The following is a 23,945-nucleotide window of genomic DNA, read 5'->3' as shown; positions in this document are numbered from 1 at the left end:
GGTGCCGGATCAGTGCCGGGATGCCGCCGGCGGTGCTGTGGCAGGCCCGGGATGACGGTGCCGGTACTGGATCAGTGCCGGGATGCCGGTGCCGGCACCAAGTCCCGGTCCCGGGCTCGGAGTGGTGCCGGGAATGGGTCCCAGGGGTCCGGGGCAGTACCACGGTCAGTGCAAAGATGCCGGTGCCGGTACCGGAGTCAGTCCTGGGGTGATGTTGCGGTATCAGATCCCAGTCCCGGTTCCGGTCCCGGTCTCGGGGCAGTACCGGAGGTGGGTACCGGGGGCAGGGGTCGGTACCGGGGCTGGGGCCCGGGCTTAGGGAGGTGCCGGAGGTGGGTCCGAGGGTCGGTGCCGGTACTGGTGGTGGATCCTGGGATGCCGCTGCCGGCATCAGGGTCAGTCCCGGGATGCCGGTGCCGGTACTGGGTCAGTCCCGGTATGCCAGTGACGGTGCTGAGTCCCGCCCCAGGTCTCGCAGGGGTCCCGGGGAGTGATCGCAGTGTCCGCTGCGGTACCGGCAGCGGGTCGTGGTTCTCGGGGCGGTGCCAGGGGCGGTGCCGGGGGTGGGTCTGGGGGTCTCAGGGCGGTGCCGGGGGTGGTCCCGGGGGTCTCGGGGCGGTGCCGAGGGGTGGTCCCGGTGTCGGGGCGGTGCCGGGGCGGGGGGTGGGCACCGGGCGGCCGTGCCCGGCGGCTCCGGCAGGTGGAGCCCGGTCCCCGCGGCGGGCGGGCGGACGGGCCGGGCGGGCCGGGCATGGCGGGGGTAACGGCGCGGAGCCCACCATGCGGCCCCGCCGCCTCCTGCCGCCGCTGCCGGTGCTGCTGCTGCTGGCGGCCGCGGGCGGGCGGCGGGCGCGGGGCGCGGCGGAGCCGGGAGCGCACGGTGAGAGCGGCCTTTGTGTGCGGGGCGGGGGGCGCCGCCCGCAACACCCCCCGGCGCCGACATTCCCGCCCGGCATCCCCCCGGCATCCCTTCCCCCCGACCCTCTCCCTCCCCGCACCACCCCCCGCCCGACCCCTCCATCCGCGCCCCAGCCCCGCGCCGGCATCCCCCCGGCATCCCTTGAACGCGACCACTCCCCCCCGTCCCCCGCACCACCCCCGCCAGACCCCCGCACTGATCCCCCCATCCACGCCCGACCCCCGCACCGACATCGCCGCGGCATCCCCTGGCCCCGGCATCGCCCCCCCGGCCGACACCCCGCCAGCACCACCCTCCGCCAGACCCTCCCCGCGACCCCCCCGCGCCTCGGCACCCCCATCCCCGCCCGACCACCCCGACCCTCCTCGGCCCCGACACCCCCAATCCCGCCCGACCACCCCGACACTCCCCGGGCCCCCCCGCGCCCGGACACCCCCATCCCTGCCCGCCCGAACCCCGCCGCCCTCCCCTTCCATCCATCCCCCCTGTCCATCCTCCGTTCCCCCAGGCTCTGTCTGTCCGTCTGCCCCCCCTGCTCTCCCCCCGGTCTGTCTGTCGGTCTCCCCCTCCCCGGGCGGTTCTGGCCACCGGCGGGGAGAGGGTGGTGGGTGGGGGCGCTGGGTGGGGGGCCTGGGCGGTGCCAGGGGGTGCGGCTGGGTGGGTGGAGGTCACCGACAGAGCTTGGAGGGGATGAGAGGGTGGGGGTGGTCCCAGGCCTTGGCGTACAGGATGGTGTCGGGGAGTCCTGGGCAGTGCCAAGGGTGTGTGATGGTGGGTGGGGGTCGCAAACCAGGGGAGTGAGGGAAGTTGGGTGGGGGTCCTGGGCAGAGCTGAGTGCTGCAGGATGGTGGGTGGGGGTCCTGGGCAGAGCTTGGTGCTGCAGGATGGTGGGTGGGGGTCCCAGATCTGGGGGTGCATGATAGTGGGGGTGCATCGGGCAGTCCGGGTGGGCCTTGGGGTGCAGCGCCACTGTGGGGTCCCTGTGGCTCCCCGGGACCCCTCACCCGCATCCCAAACCCTCCTGGCAGTGCCCCTGTGCCAGGGCGAGGCGTGTCTGGGGGTGAATGGGGGTCCCTGACTCGTCCTGTCCGTGCTGGCTCAGCTCCCTGCTGGCATCACCCCTGCCCGTCCCTGTCCCCGCGGGGTGACAGAGATGACGGGGCTCCTCAGTGCCACCCTGGGACTTGGCACCCCCTGCCCACTCCTCATGGACCGTGGGGTCAGACTGGGAGGCACTGGGGAGGCAGCAGGGGGTCAGTGTACCCTGTGGTGGCCGTGCCACCCTCCGGGGGCCCCTTGGACAAGGTGTGGGGACAGGGGGCGGCCACGGCTGTGCCCCCGCGCTGGGGGTGGCACCATTTAACCCCCCTCTCTCCGGGTGACACCGGGGTGGCCGTCGGTGCCAGCTGTCCCCGGCAGCTGCGGGTGGCCGGCATGTGGCCGCGGGGACATTCCTGCCCCGGCTGTCCCTGCCATGCGGGGGGACACCCCCGGCCCCTCCATCCCTCCCCCGCCCCGGTGCAGCACTGAAGCAGCTGCTGCCAATTCCCCCCCCTCGCCCATCGCCACATCTGTGCCACACGTGGGATGGGCGGGGGTGTTTTGGGGGGCAGGGACTGCGGGGGGACGGGCGGGGGGTGCCGGGAGCCCCGGGGCGGGATGAAGGAGGTCGTTGCCCGGGTGACGGCGCCGGAGCCGGGACCGCTGCCAAAGGCTGCGGATCATGCGCAGGACGGTGCCCGTCGGGGGGGGGGGCGAGGGGCACACCGGGGTTTGGGGTTCCCCCATCCCCCGAGCCCGGCCCACCCCTGCCCTGCAGTGGAGATCGGGGGGGAGCCCCCTCTGACCTGCTGGTGGGGCCCACTGGGGTGGAGACCCCCTGAATTTGTGTGAGTGGCACCCTAGAGGGTGGCCCTTGGTGGCCTCTGATGGGGGGGGGGGGGGTTTGACTGGGTGTGCCCACCCAGATGGGCACAGCACCCTGGGGCCATGGGGTGGGCACTGAGAGGGGTGCAGGGGTGATTCCCACACCCACCCAGGACAGTGTCTGCTGCCTGCTGGGAGACACCTGTGACCCTCCTGGGTGGTGGCTGTGACCTGCTGGGGTGGTGGCCACTGGGACAGGTCCTGCCACCTGCTGGGATGGTGCCAGGACTCACCAGGTTCATGGCTGGGACTCACCAGGATGGTGCCCATGGCCTTCTGGGATGGTGCCCATCAAGATGAGTGCCACCATCCTGCCAGGATAGTGACCATGGACCACCATGGCAGTGGCCATGGCCCACTGTGACAGGTCCCACCACCTGCCGGGATGGTGCCCATGACTTGGGGAGATGGTGGCCATGATCCCATCAGGGTGGGACAAGTCCCACCACCTATTGGGATGGTGCCCATCACCCATCAGGATCTTGCCCAGGACCCTCTGGGATAGTGGCCATGATCTGCCAGGATGTGCCCCACCACCTGCCAGGATGGTGTCTGTATCTCACCAGGGTGGTGGCCATGATTCGGCAGGACAGGTGCCACCACCTGCCCTTATGGTGGCCCAGGACCTCCTGGGATGGTGGCCATATCCCACTGGGACAAGTCTCACCACCTGCTGGAACAGTGGCCTGTGACCCCATGAGGGTGATGGCCATGACCCACCAGGACAAGTCCCACCACCTGCTGTTATAGTGGCCACAACCCCCTGGGTGGTGGCCTGGGATGCCTTGGGATGCTGCCCATGACCCACCAGCACAGATTCCACCACCTGTTGGGATGGTAGTCATCTCCCATCAATATCTTGCCCATGACCCCCTGTGATGGTGCCCATGAACCATGGGGACAGGTCCCACCTCCTGTTGGGATGGTGGCCACAACTCCCTGGATGGTGGCCACAACCCCCTGGGTGGTGGCCTAGTATGCCTAGAAATGGTGGCCATGACCCACCCAGACAGGTCCCACCTCCTGTTGGGATGGTGGCCATCTCCCATCAGTATCTTGCCCATGACCCCCTGTGATGTTGCCCATGCACCACAGGGACAGGTCCCATCACCTGTTGGGATTGTGGCCACAACCCACTGGATGGTGGCCACAGCCCCCTGAGTGGTTGCCTGGGATGCATTGAAATGGTGTCCATGACCCACCAGGACAGGTCCCAGCACCTGTTGGGATTGTGGTCAGGACTCCCTGGATGGTGGCCCAGGACCCCTGGCCTGGTGCCCCTGCCCCACCAGCACGGGTCCCACCCCCTGCCAGGACCCTCCTCGCCCCCACAGCCCTCCAGGGTTCCCGTGGGCAGGGGCTGCTGTGCCCCCTGGGGGTTCCCTGGGCAGGGGCTTCCAGGACCCCCAGGGTTCCCATGGGCAGGGGCTTCCAGGACCCCTGGGGGTCCCCTGGGCAGGGGCTGCCGTGCCCCCCGGGGGTCCCCTGGGCAGGGGCTCCCATGCTCTCCGGGGTTCCCTGGGCAGGGGCTGCCGTGCCCCCCGGGGGTCCCATGGGCAGGGGCTGCCGTGCCCCCCAAGGTTCCCCTGGGCAGGGGCTGCTGTGTCCCCTGGGGGTTCCCTGGGCAGGGGCTGCCGTGCCCCCGGGTTCCCTGGGCAGGGGCTGCCGTGCCCCCGGGTTCCCTGGGCAGGGGCTGCCGTGCCCCCTGACCGTGCTGTGTCCCCCAGAGGTGCTGCTGCGGGTGCAGGTGTACGAGAGTGGGACGCTGACGCCGCTGGCACAGGCCGTGCTGGACGTGTTCAGTGCCCGCAGCGCCCTGGCCGCCGGGACCACCGACCACACTGGCACAGGGGTGCTGCCCGTGCCATACCGCCTGGGCTCCTGGCTGCTCGTCACCGCCGCCCGCCGCGGATACGTCCCCGCCTCTGTGCCCTGGCGTGTCACCAAACTGCCACGTGAGTCACCGGAATCCCCGGGCACCGCGGGCGGGGGGCACAGGGCACTGCTGGGGGGATCTGAGTGTCACTGGGGGTTCAGAGGTCCTTACTGGGGGGCTTTGAGTGTGATTGGGGGACACACAATCCCTTACTGGGAGGCTTTGAGTCCCTATGGAGGTCCCCAGTCCCTTACTGGGGGGCTTTGAGTCCCTATGGAGGTCCCCAGTCCCTTACTGGGGGGGCTTTGAGCCCTGATGGAGGGACACAGTCACTTACCAGGGGGCTCTGAGTCTGACTGGGGGACACGATCCCTCACTGGGAGGCTTTGAGTCCCTACGAGGGTCCCCAGTTCCTTACTGGAGGGGGTTGAGCCCTAATGTGGGGACAAAATCCCTTACTGGGGGGTACTCTGAGTGTGATTGGGGGACACAGAATCCCTTACTGGGAAGCTTTGAGTCCCTGTGAAGGTCCCTATGAAGTCCCTTACTGGGGGTCTTTGAGCCCTGATGGAGGGACACAGTCACTTACTGGGTGGGCTTTGAGTCTGACTGGGAGGACACAATCCCTTACTGGGAGGTTTTGAGTCCCTATGAGCATCCCCAGTCCCTTACTGGGAGCTTTGAGCCCTGATGGGGGGACACAATTCCTTACTGGAGAGTTTTAAATCCCTGTGAGGGTCCCCAGTCCCTTACTGGGAGCTTTGAGTCTGATTAGGGGACACACAATCCCTTGCTGAGGGGCTTTGAGTCCCTATGAGGGTCCCCAGTCCCTTAGTGGGGGGATTTGACTCTGTATGAGGATCCCCAGTCCCTTACTGGGGGGTTCTGAGCCCTGCTGGAGTGTCCCCAGTCCCTCACTGGGGGTCTGTTAACTCCTCCTGGTGACCCCAGCCCTTCAGTGGGATGGCTTTGAACACTGCTGGAGACTCTCAGTCCCTTACAGGGGGGCTCTGAGCCCTGATGGGGAGATACAACCCCTTACTGGGGGACTCCAAGCCTAAATGGGGGGACAATTCCATACTGGGGGGCCTTTGAGTCCTTAAGGGGGTCCCCAATGTCTTCCTGGCTGGTTCTGAGCCCTTATGGGAGGGCCCTGGTTCTTCACTGTAGGAGTTGTTTCCTTACAGAACCTGATCCTTTACTGGGGGAACTGGCCCCTTATTGGGGGCTTCAGTCTGTTTAGGGGGGGCTCTGAACCCTAACAGGGTCCCTCATTCTTCCCTTACTGGTGTGTGTGGGGGTTCCAGTCTATTACTGGGTTCTTTCCTTCCCCTTCCTGAAGATTCTGAGCCCCTTCATGGGGACCCCGATCCTTTCCTGAATCCCTGATTCCTTCCTGGGGACCCCCAGTCCCTTCCTGAGGACACTTAATCCTTTCCAGGGACCCAAATCCTTATTTGGGACCCCCAGTCCCTTCCTGAGGCCTCAGTCCCTTCCTTATGGGGGACTCTGAAGAGCTTTTGGGGTGGGGGTCCCTTACAGAAGGATGTTCAGGGGGGTCTGGCCCCTTTGGGAGGGGACAGCCATGTCCATGTGGCCCCAAAGTCACCCCTTCCCAGGGTGAGGGTTGCAGGGCCCTCTTGGGATGGGCTTCAGCCCTTGTCCCCAGGGTGGGGGGGTGGCATCGGTGGGGTCACCTTGGAGGGGGTGGGACATGTGAGGGTGGAAATGGGGAGTGGGGATGGATGTGCAGGGATGGGAGGATACAGGGATGGGTGTGCAGGGATGGGAGGATACAGGGATGGGAATGGGGTGTGCAGGGATGGATGTGCAGGGATGGGTGTGCAGGGATGGATGTGCAGGGATGGGAGGATACAGGGATGGGTGTGCAGGGATGGATGTGCAGGGATGGGAGGATACAGGGATGGGTGTGCAGGGATGGATGTGCAGGGATGGGAATGGGGTGTGCAGGGATGGATGTGCAGGGATGGGAGGATACAGGGATGGGAGGATACAGGGAGGGGTGTGCAGGGATGGGTGTGCAGGGATGGGAGGATACAGGGATGGGTGTGCAGGGATGGGTGTGCAGGGATGGGAGGATACAGGGATGGGTGTGCAGGGATGGATGTGCAGGGATGGGAATGGGGTGTGCAGGGATGGATGTGCAGGGATGGGTATGGGATGTGCAGGGATGGATGTACATGCAGATATGGGTGCAGGGGTAGAGGAGGTGCAGTGATGAGGGTGTGAAGGGGTGTCCCTGCCCTGCCCACTGCCTGGCACCGCCTGTCCCTCCCCATTCCTGTCCCTATTCCTGTCCCCACATGCCCCTCACCCCCTTCCCCACCCTCTCTGGGCAGCCCATCACCCCCTGGTCCCTCTCAGTCCCCCCTATAATCCCCTCTACCCTGAGGGGTCCAGGTGTGTGTGTGTCTATTTTTGGGGTCCCCCCCTCACCCTTTCTCCCTCTCCCCCTCACAGTCTACGCCTCCATCAGCCTCTACCTGCTCCCAGAGCGCCCTGCCACCCTCATCCTCTACGAGGACCTGGTCCAGATCCTCCTGGGATCCCCAGGTGAGCCATGGCGGTGGAGGTGGGTGGCACTACCAGCACCTGTGGGTGCTGCCACCCACCCTGCCCCTCCAGGTGACCCAGGTGTGTGTGGGTGGTGGTACCAACTCCCCCACCTGCTGCCACCCATTCTGACTCTCCCCGGGTGAGCCGGGGGGATGGAGACAGGTGGGTGGGGGGGTGTCACTACGAGCACCTGTGGGTGCTGCCACCCACGTTGCACCCTGCCAGGTAAGCCACGGGGATGCAGACAGGTGGGTGGGGGTGGCACTACAAGAACCCCCAGGTGCTTCCACCCACCCTGCCCCCCCAGGTGAGCCATTGGGACAGACACGGGTGGCATCCCCAGCTCCCCCAGGTGCTGCCACCCACGCTGTGCCCCCGCAGGTGGCCGTGGGCAGCCGTGGGCGCAGTTCCCTCGGCGGGCAGCCCGCCTGCCCCGCAGCTCCACCTACAGCCAGCTCGCCGCGTCCCTCACCACCGCCACCGGCCCCAGCCTGGCCCGAGCCTTCCCCGCCTTCCTCGGGGCCGAGCAGGACGGCACCGGTACGGGGGGCAGCGGTACGGGGGGCAGCGGGGGCTCGGCGGGAGGGGGGACACGCCCGTCCCATGGCGCCACCTGCTCTGCATGTCCCCTGCTTGTCCCCGCAGCCAATGGCACGTGGCTGGAGCTGGCGCCGGTGGCGGCTCTCAGTGTCCACCTGTTCACCGGCAACGGGACCGAGGTGCCGCTGGCCGGCCCCGTCCACCTGTCCGTGCCCCTCGCCCCCGACGCCGCGGCCCTGGTGGCCACCAGTGTCCCAGCCTGGAGGTTTGACCCCAAGAGCGGTGAGTGCTGGGTGAGGAGGGGGTGACAGACGGGTGACATGGGTGGGGGGGGTGTCTGATGAGTTTGGAGGGTCTCAGCGGTGTGTGTGTGGGTGACATGGGTGTTGGGGGTGTTGGGGGGGGTGGTGAGTTTGGGGGGGGTCTCAGCGGTGTGTGTGTGGGTGACATGGGTGGTGGGGGTGTTGGGGGGGGTGGTGAGTTTGGGGGGGGTCTCAGCGGTGTGTGTGTGGGTGTCATGGGTGGTGGGGATGTTGTGGTGGTCTCAGCATGGTGTGTGTGGGTGACCTGGGTGGTGGGGGTGTGGGTGTGTGTGGTGAGTTTGGGGTGTCTCAGCATGGTGTGTGTGGGTGACATGGGTGGTGAGGGTGTTGGGGTGTGTGTGATGAATTTGGGGGGGTCTCAGTATGGTGTGTGTGTGGGTGAAATGGGTGGTGGGGGTGTTGTGGGTGTGTGTGATGAGTTTGGGGACTCTCAGAGTGGTGTGTGTGGGTGACATGGGTGGTGGGGTGTGTGTGATGAGTTTGGGGGTCTCAGCGGTATGTGTGTGTGACATGGGTGGTGGGGGTGTTGTGGGTGGTGTGTGATGAGTTTGGGGGGGTCTCAGTGCGGTGTGTGTGGGTGACATGGGTGGTGGGGTGTGTGTGATGAGTTTGAGGGGTCTCAGCACGGTGTGTGTGGGTGACATGGGTGGTGGGGGTGTTGTGGGGTTGTGTGTGATGAGTTTGGGGGATCCCAATGCGGTGTGTGGGTGACATGGGTGGTTGTGGGTGGTGTGTGATGAGTTTGGGGGGTCTCAGTGCAGTGTGTGTGGGTGACATGGGTGGTGGGGGTGTTGTGGGTGGTGTGTGATGAGTTTGGGGGGTCTCAGTGCAGTGTGTGTGGGTGACATGGGTGGTGGGGGTGTTGGGGCGTGTTGTGGGGGGTGTGTGTGATGAGTTTGAGGGGTCTCAGCATGGTGTGTGTGGGGGTGACATGGGTGGTGGGGGTGTTGTGGGGTTGTGTGTGATGAGTTTGGGGGGTCCCAATGCGGTGTGTGGGTGACATGGGTGGTTGTGGGTGGTGTGTGATGAGTTTGGGGGGGTCTCAGTGCAGCGTGTGTGGGTGACATGGGTGGTGGGGGTGGTGGGGTGTGTGTGATGAGTTTGGGGGGTCCCAATGTGGTGTGTGGGTGACATGGGTGGTTGTGGGGGGTGTGTGTGATGAGTTTGGGGGGGGTCTCAGCGCGGTGTGTGTGTCCCTGCAGGGCTGTGGGTCCGGAACGGGACAGGGCTGATCCGTAAGGAGGGTCGGCAGCTGTACTGGACATTTGTCTCCTCCCAGTTGGGATACTGGGCAGCGGCTCTGCCCTCCCCCAGCACGGGTAAGGTGACACCTGTGGATGCCCCAGCCTGGGCCCTCCTGGCCCTGGGCACAAGCTGTCTCGGGGGGGGTGGTGGTAGCACCCTGGAGTGCTCTTAGTGGGGTAGGGGGTTCTCCTCTGACCCCCCTGTCCCTGGGCTGTCTGGATGGGGTGGCAGCACCCTGGGGTGCTCTGGTTGGGGGGTTATCTTTGCCCCCTCTGACCCCACCATCCCAGGGCTGTCTGGGGGGATTGCAGTGTGTTGGGGTGCTCTTAGTGGGGTAGGGGTTCATCCTCTGATCCCCCTGTCTCAGGGCTGTCTGGAGGGCTGGCAGCACCCTGGGGTGCTCCAGTGGAATGGGTCAGGGTGGGTTCCCTTCTAACACCCCTGTCCCAAGGCTGGCTGAGGCTGAGGGGGAGGTCACAGCGTCCTGGGGTCTCTGTGCTTCTCCTTCTGCCCCCCCATTCCGGTGGCACCACCCAGGGCTGCTCTTGGTGATGGGGATGGGGTGGTTCTTCCTCTGACCCCACCATCCTAGGGCTGTCTGGGGAGATGGCAGCACCCTGGGGTGCTCTTAGTAGGGTGGGGATTCCTCCTTTGACCCCACCATCCCAGGGCTGTTTGGGGGGTTGTCATCACCTTGGGGTGCTCTGGCTGGGGGGTTACCTTTGCCCCCTCTGACCCCCCTATCCAAGGGCTGTCTGGGGCTGGGACAGGGGCTGGGGGGGGGTGTCACAGCACCCCAGGGCACTCTGGGGAGGGGCTTCCCCCTTTGCCCCCCTGTCTCAGGGCTGTCTGGGGCAGTGGCAGCACCCTGGGGTGCTCTTGGTGGGATGGGGGTTCCCCCTCTGACCCTGCTGTCCCCAGGGCTGGTGGCAATGGCAGCAGGTGTGACAGACATCACCACCTACCACACAATCTTCCTCCTTACCATCCTGGGTGCCCTGGCCCTCCTCGTCCTCATCCTCCTCTGCCTCCTCATCTACTACTGCAGGTCAGCACCGCCTTGACCATGGGGAGGGGTGGGAACAAATCACACCTTCCTCCTGCCAGACATTCCAGCTGGGAAGGGGGGTCAGCACCCACTGTAACCCCTGGGTGTCCTACAGCTGGAGGGAGCATCCCCTGGCATCCCTGAGTGCCCTCTGGTTATGGGGAGCATGTGGCAGCTGTGAAGGGAGGGACCACCTCCCAGCACCCCTGGGTGCCCCATTGCTGGCTATGGGGAGGGGCCACCACCCTGTGGCACCTCCAGGTGCTGGATTTAAAATGGTGGGGCCCTCTTGGCACTCCTGGGTGTCCTAGAGCTGGATTTGGGGGGGATACACCACTCCCCAATACCCCTGGGTGCCCTTTAGCAGGATTGGGAGGGGGAACACTCATCCCCAACACCTCTGAGTGACCCAGAGCTGGACGGGGAGGGACACCACACTCCAACACCTCTGGGTGCCCTTTAGCAGGATTTGGGGGAACACCAATCCCCAGCACCCCTGGGTGCCCTAGAGCTGTACTGGGATAGAGGACATCAATCCCCAAAACACTTGGGTGCCTTTTAGCTGGATTGGAAGGGGAAACACCAATTCCCAACACCTCTTGGTGCCCTTTAGCAGGATTTGGGGGTACCCCAATCCCCAGCACCCCTGGGTGCCCTGCAGCGGGCTGTAGCCCCCTCCTCCAGCTCCCTCCAGCAGACGAGGGAGGCGGGGGATGGGTTGGGGGCCCCGCACCCACGGGTGCCCCCCCAAATGTCCCCCTCGCAGGCGGCGGTGCCTCAAGCCGCGGGCTCAGCACCGCAAGCTGCCGCTGCCGGGGCCGCTGGACGGGGCGCGCCGGGACCAGGCGACATCCGTGTCCCAGCTGGACCTTCTGTGCGGGGGCAGCCACCTGGAGACAGCCTCGTCGGGGGGGGACACCGACCTGCCCACCCCCAGCCTGCCGCCCCCGACCCGCGAGCTGACCCCGGCCCGGCCGGACTTCTTCCAGCCGCCGCCCCCCGCGCAGCTCCGCGCCGGCCCCCGGGGCACCCCCGCGGCCACGCTGGCCCCCCGCCGCCGCCAGCCCGCCGCCGCCGAGGACTATGGGCGCCCCGGGGAAGCCTTCGGCCTCAGGGCCGCCCGCTCGGTGGACGGGCTGCAGCCCCCCGAGGAGCAGCACCCCCGCGGGCCGCCCGCCTTCCCCGCGCGGCCACCCTCGCCCTCGGCGTTCCCCCGCTACGGGGGGCAGCCCACCGAGCACCCGCTGCCTGAGCCCCCGCCCCGCCCGCCCTCGCTGGCGCCCCCCGGCCCCCTCCTGCTCTGCGGCCCCCTGGACCGGGGCGGGGGGCCCGACGATGTGTACCGGGGGGTGATGCCCACCCTCCTCATCCCCGCCCGCTACATGCGCCTGGCGCCCGGCGAGCCGGAGGGACCCCCCGAGTCCGACGGGGGCTCCGGCTCCTCGGCGGCCACGGCCGCCCCCCAGCCCCCTCCATCCTCCGGGCAGCCCTTTGAGGAAGGGGAGAACTGGGGCGGGGGCCGCGCCCCGCAGCCGGTGAGCGGCTCGGTGGCCATCCCGGTGCTGCTGGACGGGTCGGCGGTGGCGCAGCTCAACGGGGAGCTGCAGGCGCTGGCGGGGCAGCAGCTCCTGGAACTGGGGGGGGCCGCCCCCGCCCCGAGCCTGGTTCGTGTCCCTGGACGGCCGTTCCTCCCAGGTCCGGCATTCCTACATCGACCTGCAGGGCAGCGAGAGGGGCCCCGGCCCCGCGCCCCCCGCCCGCCTGCCCCGCGCCGCCGGGGGTGGGGGCGAGGACGGGGGACCCCGGCCCGCCCTGCCCGCCGCCTCCCCCGAGGACAGCTCGCTGGCCCCGCTGCTGGAGGCGGGCAGCGGCGGGCGGCGAGGGGGCAGCGGCCGCAGCAGCGCCAGCGAAGCCCCTCGAGACTCCCTGACCAGCCCCGAGGAGGAGGCACTGACCGAGGCGGGCGACGGCGGGGACGAGGGGGGCGACCGCAAGAGCCCCTGGCAGAAGCGGGAGGAGCGACCACTGATGGTCTTCAATGTCAAGTGAGTTGGGGGAGGGAGCGTTCGGTGGTCCTGGGGGTGCTGGGATGGTGGGTACACTGCTGCTGTCACCCATCCCACCACCACTGACCTCTCGTGTCACTGTGCCATTCCATCACCGTGCCATCCCGCTGGCATCTTGTCCCACCACCATCCCATCCCACCACACCATCACTCTGTCCCATCAGTCCCATCCCATCCCAGTCCCACCCAGCCACCATCCTGTCCCATCACTGTGCCATCCTACTGCTGTGCCATCCCATCACCATCTTGTCACATCCCGTCCCACGCCATCCTGTCCCGCCATTGTCCTCTCCCACCACCACCCTCTCCTGTCACTGCCCTGTCCCACCCCATCACAATCCCATTCAACCACCATCTCATCCCACCAGACACCATCCTGCCACTATTGTCCCTTTCTGCCACCATCCCTCCCTGCCTGTGTCCCTTGCCCACCCTCACCCACTGTCCTGCCAGGGGAGGGGGCAGAGGGAGCACCCCCAGGCTGTCCCTGTCCCCATCTGCTTGGGACCCCTGCCCCATGCCACCAGGCTCTGCCACACGGGGTCCTGCTGCCCCTGCCCCCTCTGTGTCCTCCCCATGTCACCACCTGTCATCTGGGGGGTGGGAACTGCACATTCCATGTCCCCCCAGTCCTGAGCCATGTCCCTGTTTGTGTCCCTGCAGGACAGGGGGGGCTGGCACTGCCCCCCGAGCCAGCGGTGCCTCCAAGCTGCCGTAGGAGCCAGGGGGGTCCCTGCCCTCCCCCCAACCTCATCCCCCTTTGGATTTTAATCGTGTTTCTAAACGTTTTCTACGTGGTGAGGATGAAGAAGGGCCAGTGGGTGCCAGGCTGGCAGTAGAGGGGGACATGGGGACCCCTCAGGTGCCAGGCTGGGCAGGGAGCTGCTGCCTGCCCCTGCCTGCACGTCCTGCCTGCTCCTTAGAGGCATTAATATATTAAACACACAGAATCCCCCCCCAGCCTCTGCCTCCTGCCTCAGTTTCCCCCCGCCAGGAGCCAGGGATGGGGTTCCTCCTAGAAATTGTTTATTGGGGTGGTGGCACTCGGGGGGTGGGGGAGGATGCCCAGGTTGATCAGAGCAGCTCCCTGGGCGGGGGGGAGGGCAGGTCCCAGCGCTGGGGGCTGCACCCCCAGCCCCCCCTGGTGCAGTGGGACCCCGCGGGGCAGCAGTGGCGGCCATCGGAGCAGCAGGAACCCTGCGGAGACACACGGGGTGAGGGGGAATGGGGAGGCCACCCAGCCCCCCACCCTGCTGTCCCCCCACTCACCTGGGCAAAGGGGCAGCACCCCCAGGAGCCCCCCCGGGCCCGGCAGCACTGCTGCCCACCACGGCAGGAGCTGGTGGCACTGCAGGGCACGGTGGCACCGGGGTGGGCACTGGCGCCTCGCAGTGGGGCGGGGGACATGGGGGGTGCCCAGCGCAGGGGGGGCGGGTGCCCCCTGGGGGTCTGCAGGTGCTGGCAGCAGCGGGGTGGGTGCCAGCAGCTTCTCACAGCTGGCAGTGGCCATGTTGCAGGTGTAGCCCCGAGGGCAGCAGTGCTTGTGGTCCCCACAGCAGACGGCCTGGGGGGACACGAGACAGGCTGGGAGCAGTGGGGGACACAGGTGTCCAGGGGACACAGAAGGCTGGGTACCTGGGTACCTGGATACACCGGTGCCCAGGTGGCAGGGACCCAGGTATGCTGGGGACCCAGGAGTCTGGGGGATCCAGGTGTCCAGGAGTCTGGGTGCCATCCTGACTCCCCTTCCCCATATTCCCCTGTCCCAGCAGAGCCACGGGGACTGTGCCCAGCCCTGTCCCCGAGGTGCCCACACAGGCTCCATGCTGAGGGTTAAGCATGCAGTGACCAATGTGCCAACGTCTCATGTCCCTGTTCCCTCCCAGCCCTGCTCGTGCCCAGAGAGCTACCCCTCACAGTCACACTCTGCCCAAACTCCCCCATTCCATCCTCAACCCCTTGTACCCTGGGACCCCCAACCCCACCCCCAGGACCATCCTGCCCCAGGGACTGCCCAGACCTGCTCGAGGGGGCAGCACGCCCAGGTGCCCAGGCTGAGCTGGCAGCATGTACTCCCATCAGGGCAGCTCGTCTCGTCGTCACACTTGACTTCACCCAATGTCCCTTTTGCCCCCCGGGGCAGTGCTGGGGTCTTCCGCACCCAGGGCAGGCGGGTGCCCCCACTGTGCAGGCAGCTGCCCCCCTCGGGGTCGCAGGTGTAGCCCTGGGGGCAGCAGTGCACGTGGTCGGGGCAGCAGACGGCCTGGGGGGCAAAGAGAGGGGGCTGAGCACAGGGGACAAATGTGCCCCCTCCTGTCACTCCCTGCTGTCCCCAGACACCCCCTCAACCCAGACTGGCCTCATCCTCACTTTGAGGGGGGCAGATATGGGGACCCCCTCATGATGTCTGTCCCTTTCAATGGGGCACATGAAGGTCCCAGAGCACCCCCGTGTTCCCTGAGCATCCTGGTGGCTTTTTGTCCCTCCATCATCTCCCAGTTTGGAGCCCCAAACTGGTTCCAGTAAGCACAGAGGGTGTGACAGAGGGCCAGCAAAGGGGCTCGGTGTCACTCCCATCCCAATGGGACACTGGGGGGTTGGAGCCTCCTACCCCTTCCGTAGGACAGGGGACATCTGTTCTCACCCCTCCCGTGGGACAGGGGACATCTCTTCTCACCCCACCCAGGGGACAGGACACATCTGCCCTCATCCTTTAAAGGCCAAAGGGACATGTGGCCTTGTCCCTCCCAGAGGACAGGGGACATTGGCCTTTGTCCCACCAGGGCAAAGAGGATGCCCACCCCATCCCACAGGGCAGGGTTGGGTCTGTTGGGGGCAGGAGGTGCCCCTGTCCTGCTGAATGTCCCCATGTCCCCCATCCAGCTGCTCCAGCCACTCAGGGTCCCTTGAGCCACATCCCCCCTTCCAGGGTCATGCCAGGACCCACAGGGATCTCTGCTCCCCTGGGTGCACCAAGCCAGCCTCCAACCCCTGGGAACCCAACAAGTCCCTGTCCCCACAGGGGGTTGTCAGAACCCCTCAGACCTGCTCGAGGGGGCAGCAGCCCCAGGTGCCCAGGCTGAGCTGGCAGCACGTGCTCCCATCGGGGCAGCTCGTCTCGTCATCACACTTGACACTCCCTGATGTCACCTGTGCCCCCCGGGGCAGTGCCAGGGTCTTTGTCACCCAGGGCAGGCGGGTGCCCCCACTGTGCAGGCAGCTGCCCCCCTCGGGGTCGCAGGTGTAGCCCTGGGGGCAGCAGTGCACGTGGTCGGGGCAGCAGACGGCCTGGGGGGCAAAGAGAGGGGGCTGAGCACAGGGGACCTCCAGGGTGCCCCCCCATCACTTCCTGCTGTCCCCAGTCCCCCCCTCAACCCAGACTGGCTCCATCCTCACTTTGAGGGGGGCAGATATGGGGACGCCCTCATGATGTCTGTCCCTTTCCATGGGGCACATGAAGGTCACAGAGCACCCTCGTGTTCCCTGAGCATCCTGGTGGCTTTTTGTCCTCCCATCATCTCCCAGTTTGGAGCCCCAAACTGGTCCCAGTTAGCACAGAGGGTGTGACAGAGGGCCAGCAAAGGGGCTTGGTGTCCCTTCCATCCCAATGGGACACTGGGGGTTTGGAGCCTCCTACCCCTCCCGTGGGACAGGGGACATCTGTTCTCATCCTTTAAAGGCCACAGGGACATGTGGCCTTGTCCCTCCCAGAGGACAGGGGACATTGGCCTTTGTCCCACCAGGGCAAAGGGGATGCCCACCCCACCCCATGGGGCAGGGCTGGGTCTGTTGGGGGCAGGAGGTGGCCCTGTCCTGCTGAATGTCCCCATGTCCCCCATCCAGCTGCTCCATCCGCTCCGGGTCCCTTGAGCCACGTCCCCCCTTCCAGGGTCACCCCATTGATCTCTGCTCCCCTGGGTGCACCAAGCCAGCCCCCACCTCCCCCCGGGGACCCCAACATGTCCCTGTCCCCACAGGGGGTTGTCAGAACCCCTCAGACCTGCTCGAGGGGGCAGCAGCCCCAGGTGCCCAGGCTGAGCCGGCAGCACGTGCTCCCATCGGGGCAGCTCGTCTCGTCATCACACTTGACACTCCCTGATGTCACCTGTGCCCGCCGGGGCAGTGCTGGGGTCTTTGTCACCCAGGGCAGGCGGGTGCCCCCACTGTGCAGGCAGCTGCCCCCCTCGGGGTCGCAGGTGTAGCCCTGGGGGCAGCAGTGCACGTGGTCGGGGCAGCAGACGGCCTGGGGGCCAAAGAGAGGGGGCTGAGCACAGGGGACCCCCAGGGGACAAAGGTGTCCCCCCGTCACTCGCTGCTGTCCCCAGTCCCCCCCTCAACCCAGACTGGCCCCATCCTCACTTTGAGGGGGGCAGATATGGGGACGCCCTCATGATGTCTGTCCCTTTCCATGGGGCACATGAAGGTCACAGAGCACCCTTGCGTTCCCTGAGCATCCTGGTGGTTTTTTGTCCTCCCATCATCTCCAAGTTTGGAGCCCCAAACTGGTCCCAGTTAGCACAGACGGTCTGATAGAGGGCCAGCAAAGGGGCTTGGTGTCACTCCCATCCCAATGGGACACTGGGGGTTTGGAGCCTCCTACCCCTTCCGTGGGACAGGGGACATCTCTTCTCACCCCACCCAGGGGACAGGGGACATCTGTTCTCACCACACCCGGGGACAGGGGACATCTGTTCTCACCCCTTCCGTGGGACAGGGGACATCTGTTCTCACCCCTCCCGTGGGACAGGGGACATCTCTTCTCACCCCACCCAGGGGACAGGACACATCTGCCCTCATCCTTTAAAGGCCACAGGGACATGTGGCCTTGTCCCTCCCAGAGGACAGGGGACATTGGCCTTTGTCCCACCAGGGCAAAGGGGATGCCCACTCCACCCCACAGGGCAGGGTTGGGTCTGTTGGGGGCAGGAGGTGGCCCTGTCCTGCTGAATGTCCCCATGTCCCCCATCCAGCTGCTCCAGCCGCTCCGGGTCCCTTGAGCCACGTCCCCCCTTCCAGGGTCACCCCAAGGATCTCTGCTCCCCTGGGTGCACCAAGCCAGCTCCCACCTCCCCCCCGCGGACCCCAACATGTCCCTGTCCCCACAGAGGGGGTGTCAGAGCCCCTCAGACCTGCTCGAGGGGGCAGCAGCCCCAGGTGCCCAGGCTGAGCCGGCAGCACGTGCTCCCATCGGGGCAGCTCGTCTCATCATCACACTTCACACTCCCTGATGTCACCTGCGCCCGCCGGGGCAGTGCCAGGGTCTTTGTCACCCAGGGCAGGCGGGTGCCCCCACTGTGCAGGCAGCTGCCCCCCTCGGGGTCACAGGTGTAGCCCTGGGGGCAGCAGTGCACGTGGTCAGGGCAGCAGACGGCCTGGGGGGCAAAGAGAGGGGGCTGAGCACAGGGGACCCCCAGGGGACAAGGTGCCCCCACCCATCACTTCCTGCTGTCCCTAGACCCCACTGCACCCAGCTATGAGTGATGGGGGGTTTGGGGACCACTTTATCACTCCTGATCTCCCCATCAGAAGGCCCCTGAGCATCCTGGTGGGTTCATGTCCCTTCATCACCTCCCACCACAGAGCCCCATACTGGTCCCAGTCAGCACAGGGAGTCTGACTGGGGGGGTGTCAAAGGGACCCGGTGTCACCCCCATTTCCTGGACATCGTGGGGTAGGAGCCCTCTGTGTCCCTCCTGGGGGACAGGGGACATCTACCCTCATCTCACCCTGGGGACAAGGGACATCTGCCTCTTCTGGGGCATACAGGGGCCCCCTCACCCTTGTTCTTCCCAGTGGAACAGGGACCATCTAACCTTGTCCTGGGAGGGTACAGGGGGTTCCTACCCTTGTTCCTCCCAGGGGGACAGGGGACATTTGCCTTCAACCCACCCAGGGATAGAGGTGACATCTCTCCTCATGCCACCCTGGGGACAGGGGCCCCCTGCCCGTCTCGGGGGGCACAGGGGACCCCCCAGCTCATACCTGCTCAAGGGGGCAGCACCCCCAGGCCCCCGAGCTGAGCTGGCAGCACGTGTTCCCATCGGGACAGCTCGTCTCCTCGTCACACTTGATCTCACCAGCTGGGGACACAGGACACTCAGAGCTGCTGTCCCCTCCCCGGGACACCACAGGGGGTGGCCGTCCCTGGGTGGGGTCTCACCTGTGGGCAGCGGTGCCAGGGGTGTGGAGCCCCACACGGAGGTGCAGGTGGAGCGGGTCAGGTCGCAGGTGGTGCCCTGGGGACAGCAGTGCTGCCTGTCACTGCAGCACACGGCCTGGGGGGACAGACAGGGGGTGACAAAGGACCCTGGGGACACAGGAGGAGAGACGGGGGTGGCTGGTTTGTGGTGCCCAGGGAGGGGTGGCTGGTTTGGGGTGCCTGGCACAGGAGGTTTGGCACAGGCTGCCCACCGTGGGCTGCCCAGCATGGGGTGCCTGGTTGGGGGTGCCCAGAATTGGGGTGTCTGGCATGGGGTGGCTGGTTTGGGGTGCCCAGGGAGGGGTGGCTGGTTTAGGGTGCCCAGGGAGGGGTGGCTGGATCGGGGTGCCCAGGGAGGGGTGGCTGGTTTAGGGTGCCCAGGGAGGGGTGGCTGGATCAGGTTGCCCAGGGAGGGGTGGCTGGTTTGGGGTGCCTGACACAGGAGGTTCAGCACAGGCAGCCCATCATGGTGTGCCCACCATGGGGTGGCCAGGGCCGTGCCAGCACTCACGTTCTGCAGGGGACAGCAGCCATACCCCGTTGCGGACAGCTGGCAGCAGGTCGCACCGTCGGGACACGCCGAGCGGCCGTCGGGACACAGCACCTGGTGCAGCCCCACTGGGGGAGGGGACACCGTCACCAAGCCCCCTCCACCCCGTGTGTGAGCCCTCCCCACCCATGTGTGCCCCCTCCCCACCCATATGTACCCCCTCCCCCCGCGTGTGCCCCCTCCCCATCTGTGTGTGCCCCCTCCCCACCCTTGTGTGCCCCCTCCCCACCCTTGTGTGCCCCCTCCCCACCCGTGTGTGCCCCCTCCCCATCTGTGTGTGCCCCCTCCCCACCCTTGTGTGCCCCCTCCCCACCCTTGTGTGCCCCCTCCCCACCCGTGTGTGCCCCCTCCCCACCCGTGTGTGCCCCCTCCCCACCCATCTGTGCCCCCTCCCACCCTTGTGTGCCCCCTCCCACCCGTGTGTGCCCCCTCCCCACCCACGTATGCCCCCTCCCACCCGTGTGTGCCCCCTCCGTGGGGACAGTGGGGGCACCCGCAGGGGCACAGCCCTCACCTGGGGCAGGGGGCTGGCGCTTCCAGGCGGGGAATGCCACGCTCAGGGGGACATCCTTGTCACCGCCAGGGGACAGGCACCGCCCGCGGGCCAGGTCACAGGTGGTGGCATGGGGACAGCAGTGCACCTTGTCAGCACAGCATGAGGCCTGCGGGCACCAGAGACACTCGTGACAGCGATGGGCACGCTGTGTGCCCCCCAGAGTGCCCCCGTGTCCCCCCCCAGCGTACCTGGGGCATGGGGCAGCACCCCCAGGCACCGCTGGCCGTCACACAGCACGTGGCGTCATCGGGACACTCGGATGTTCCGTCGGGACAAGGGACAGCACGGGGGGCTGCAGGGACACAGTGAGGGACCCCCATGCCCATCCTGTGCCCTCCAGGCCCCGCTGTGTGCCCCCCACCCACCTGGGTGCCCGTCACCCACCTGTGTGCCCCCCATACCTGGGTCTTGGATGCAGGACTCGCCATCAGCACTGCAGTGGGACCCTCGGGGACAGCAGCGGTGACCCCCCGCACAGGGGACACTCTGGGGGGGCACAGAGGGGCTGGGGGGTCAGGGAGTCCCCAGAAATGGCAGGAAGGGGGTAGCAGAGGTTTGGGGGGGACTCACCTCAGGCAGGAGGCAGCTGGTGCTGGCAGGGCAGGATGAGCCATCCTGGCATCTCACCACGCTGCGGGCAGGGAGGGCCTGGACATGGGGGGCACGGTGGGGGGGGGTTATCCCCTGCTGGGGACCCCCACAAGCCCCCCCAAACCCTGCACACTCACCGGGGTGACAGGGCACGGCCCCCCCTCGGGACAGGGCAGCTGTGCCCCCGCTCCAGCCAGGGCCACCCACAGCAGCAGGAGGGTCTTCATGGCACTGGGGGCACCTGCAGGACCCCCCCGGGCCCCCCTCTCAGTTCCTCCTCTCACCGAGCAGGGAGAGGGGCCATTTCTGCCCCCCAAGTCTCGTTTCTGCTTTCACCCACGTGTTGGGAAAGTCCCGGCCCCCACTTCACCCAGGAGATCCCACCCTGGGGTGCTGGGGGGGGCGAACACCTCGGGGTGCCACCTCAGGGTGCTGGGGGGGACACCTCGGGGTGCTGAGGGGAGGGGACAGCTCAGGGTGCCACCTCGAGGTGCTGGGGTAACGCACCTCAGGGTGCTGAGTGGGAGGACACCTCGGGGTGCCACCTCGGGATGTTGGGGGTGCCACCTCGGGATGCTGAGGGGACGGGACACCTCGGGGTGCCACCTCGAGGTGCTGGGGGGAACACACCTCGGGATGTTGGGGGTGCCACCTCGGGATGCTGAGGGGACGGGACACCTCGGGGTGCCACCTCGAGGTGCTGGGGGGAACACACCTCGGGGCGCCACCTCGGGATGTTGGGGGTGCCACCTCGGTGTGCTGGGCCCCCCCAGCCGGCGGGGGTCACTGCGGTGTCTGGCACCCCAGCCCGCGGCGGCAGCGCCCCGATAGGATCGCCCCGATAACATCGCCCTGCGGTGCCGGCCGGGCCCCCCCGCCCCGCCCCCCCCTCCCTCCCCACTTCCACAATCACTTTCACTTCCCTTTCCCCGGCGGTGACGGCCCTTCCCCCTCCTCGGTGTGTCACGGGGGGCGTCACGGCCCCACGGGGGGTGTCCCACTCGGGGGGACCCCTGGGTGTCATTGCAGGACCCCCCTCCCCACCGCCGGGACCCCCCACGGCAGGGCAGGGCTCTCCCCACCCCACAGGACTGCACCCAGTGCTCCCAGTGCCTGCCATGACTCCCAGTACGACCCAGTAAGCCCCAGGACACTCTGTGACTCCCAGTGCCCCCTCCCACGACTCTCAGTGTGTCCCAGTAACACCCAGTGCTCCCAGTGCCCCCCCCATGACTCCCAGTGCTCCCCCCCTGACTTCCAGTGTGTCCCAGTAACCCTCAGGGCACCCAGTGACTCCCAGTGCTCCCCTCGTTACTCCCAGTGCATCCCAGTAACCCCCAGGGCACAATGTGACTCCCAGTGCCCCCCCATGACTCCCAGTGTGTCCCAGTAACCCACAGGACACCCTGTGACTCCCAGTGCCCCCCGCCCCGTGATTCCCAGTGCGCCCCAGTAACCCCCAGAACACCCAGCGACTTCCAGTGTTCCCCCCATAACTCCCAGTGCGCCCCAGTAACCCCCAGGGCACAATGTGGCTCCCAATGTCCCCCTCACGACTCCCAGTGCCCCCCTCATGACTCCCAGTGTGCCCCAGTAACCCACAGGACACCCTGTGACTCCCAGTGCTCCCCCCATAACTCCCAGTGCGCCCCAGTAACCCCCAGGGCACCCTGCGACTTCCAGTGCTCCAGGGGACTCTCAGTGCTCCCAGTACCTCCCAGTGGCCCCCGCCTCGCCACTCCCAGGACCGCCCGGGGAATCCCAGTGGCCCCCGTGACTTCCAACAGCTCCCAGTGTTCCCCGCACCGCCAGGGTCCCCCAGGGGCCCCGGTGACTCTTAGGACCACCCAGTAATCCCAGTACCTCCTAGTGGCTCCCGTAACTTCCAGTTCCTCCCAGCACCTTCCAGTGTTCCCAGCGCCGCCCAGTTGCCCCCGTGACTCCCAGGACCACGCGGTGATCCCAGTTCCTCCCAGTGACCCCTCGGAACTCCCAATATCCTCCAGTACCTCCCAGCGATCACAGTTCCTCCCAGTTCTACCAGAACCTCCCAGTGCTCCCCGAGATCCCCAGTCCCTCCCAGTGCCCCTCGTACCTCCCAGTCCCTCCCAGTTCCTCCCAGTCCCCTCTGCCCGTACCCTCGCCCGGTCCCGGTCACAAGCCCCGCCTCCCGCAAGCCCCGCCCCTGAGACCCCATTGGCCGCCCGTACTGCCCGCCTTGCTCCCATTGGCCAGTTCGGGGAGAGGGGGCGGGGCTCCGCACCTTGACCCGCGCCCTCCCCACGTGACGGAGCGGTCACGTGACCGCACCCCCCACCCTGCTAAACCCCCGAGGCCGGACCCTTCTGTGGGGCACGGACCCCCGTGTTTGGGGGCACGGACCCCCGTGTTTGGGGGCACGGACCCCCCTATTTGGGGCACGGACCCCCTGTTTGGGGGCACGGATCCCCTGTTTGGGGGCACGGACCCCCTGTTTGGGGGCACGGACCCCCTGTTTGGGGGCACAGACCCCCTGTTTGGGGGCACAGACCCCCCTGTTTGGGGCACGGACCCCCCTGTTTGGGGCACGGACCCCCGTGTTTGGGAGCACGGACCCCCGTGTTTGGGGGCACGGACCCCCTGTTTGGGGGCACGGATCCCCTGTTTGGGGGCACGGACCCCCTGTTTGGGGGCACAGACCCCCCTATTTGGGGCACGGACCCCCCTGTTTGGGGCACGGACCCCCGTGTTTGGGAGCACGGACCCCCGTGTTTGGGGCACGGACCCCCTGTTTGGGGGCACGGATCCCCTGTTTGGGGGCACGGACCCCCTGTTTGGGGGCACGGACCCCCTGTTTGGGGGCACAGACCCCCTGTTTGGGGGCACAGACCCCCCTGTTTGGGGCACGGACCCCCCTGTTTGGGGCACGGACCCCCGTGTTTGGGAGCACGGACCCCCGTGTTTGGGGGCACGGACCCCCTGTTTGGGGGCACGGATCCCCTGTTTGGGGGCACGGACCCCCTGTTTGGGGGCACAGACCCCCCTATTTGGGGCACGGACCCCCCTGTTTGGGGCACGGACCCCCGTGTTTGGGAGCACGGACCCCCGTGTTTGGGGCACGGACCCCCCTATTTGGGGCACGGACCCCCTGTTTGGGGCATGGACCCCCGTGTTTGGGGGCACGGACCCCCCTATTTGGGGCACGGACCCCCTGTTTGGGGCACGGACCCCCTGTCTGGGGACATGGACCCCCTGTCTGGGGACATGGACCCCCTGTTTGGGAGCACAGATCCCCTGTTTGGGGCACGGACCCCCGTGTTTGGGGGCACGGACCCCCGTGTTGGGGGCACGGACCCCCCTGTTTGGGGCACGGACCCCCCCTATCTGGGGCACGGGCCCCCTGTCTGGCGCATGGACCCCCCCCCGTCTGGGGGCACGGACTCCTCTATCTGGGGGCATGGCCCCCCATCCTGGGCCACAGACTCCCCCCTCCCCGGGGCACAGATCCCTCTATTTGTGGGTACCGGCCCCCCTCCTGGGGCACAGACCC

At 67.2% G+C, this 23,945-nt stretch overlaps 2 protein-coding genes across 2 annotated transcripts; one reads left to right on the top strand and one right to left on the bottom strand.

Annotated features, from left to right (window-relative positions):
- The first annotated feature begins 658 nt into the window (after window positions 1–658).
- FAM171A2 (family with sequence similarity 171 member A2) lies at window positions 659–13,473 on the top strand. Its single transcript, XM_071577341.1, is given in 10 exon segments — window positions 659–880; window positions 4,573–4,800; window positions 7,203–7,295; window positions 7,680–7,838; window positions 7,944–8,120; window positions 9,364–9,480; window positions 10,328–10,454; window positions 11,221–12,091; window positions 12,093–12,499; window positions 13,184–13,473. Coding segments are annotated over 10 exon segments (2,334 nt in total). The 5' UTR covers window positions 659–780; the 3' UTR covers window positions 13,239–13,473.
- Window positions 13,474–13,530: 57 nt separating this feature from the next.
- On the bottom strand, window positions 13,531–22,358 carry GRN (granulin precursor). Its single transcript, XM_071577069.1, is given in 16 exon segments — window positions 13,531–13,717; window positions 13,790–13,963; window positions 13,965–14,084; window positions 14,541–14,783; window positions 15,566–15,808; window positions 16,521–16,763; window positions 17,650–17,892; window positions 18,503–18,600; window positions 18,681–18,795; window positions 19,231–19,337; window positions 19,784–19,931; window positions 20,014–20,117; window positions 20,227–20,311; window positions 20,396–20,473; window positions 20,554–20,657; window positions 22,280–22,358. Coding segments are annotated over 15 exon segments (2,214 nt in total). The 5' UTR covers window positions 20,644–20,657; window positions 22,280–22,358; the 3' UTR covers window positions 13,531–13,594.
- Between the last annotated feature and the right edge of the window lie 1,587 nt (window positions 22,359–23,945).

This window comes from Pithys albifrons, chromosome 25, assembly GCF_047495875.1.
Source record: "Pithys albifrons albifrons isolate INPA30051 chromosome 25, PitAlb_v1, whole genome shotgun sequence".
Taxonomy (NCBI): Eukaryota; Metazoa; Chordata; class Aves; order Passeriformes; family Thamnophilidae; genus Pithys; species Pithys albifrons.
The sequence above is the reverse complement of the archived record's forward strand: the minus strand, read 5'-3'. Positions and strand labels throughout refer to the sequence as shown.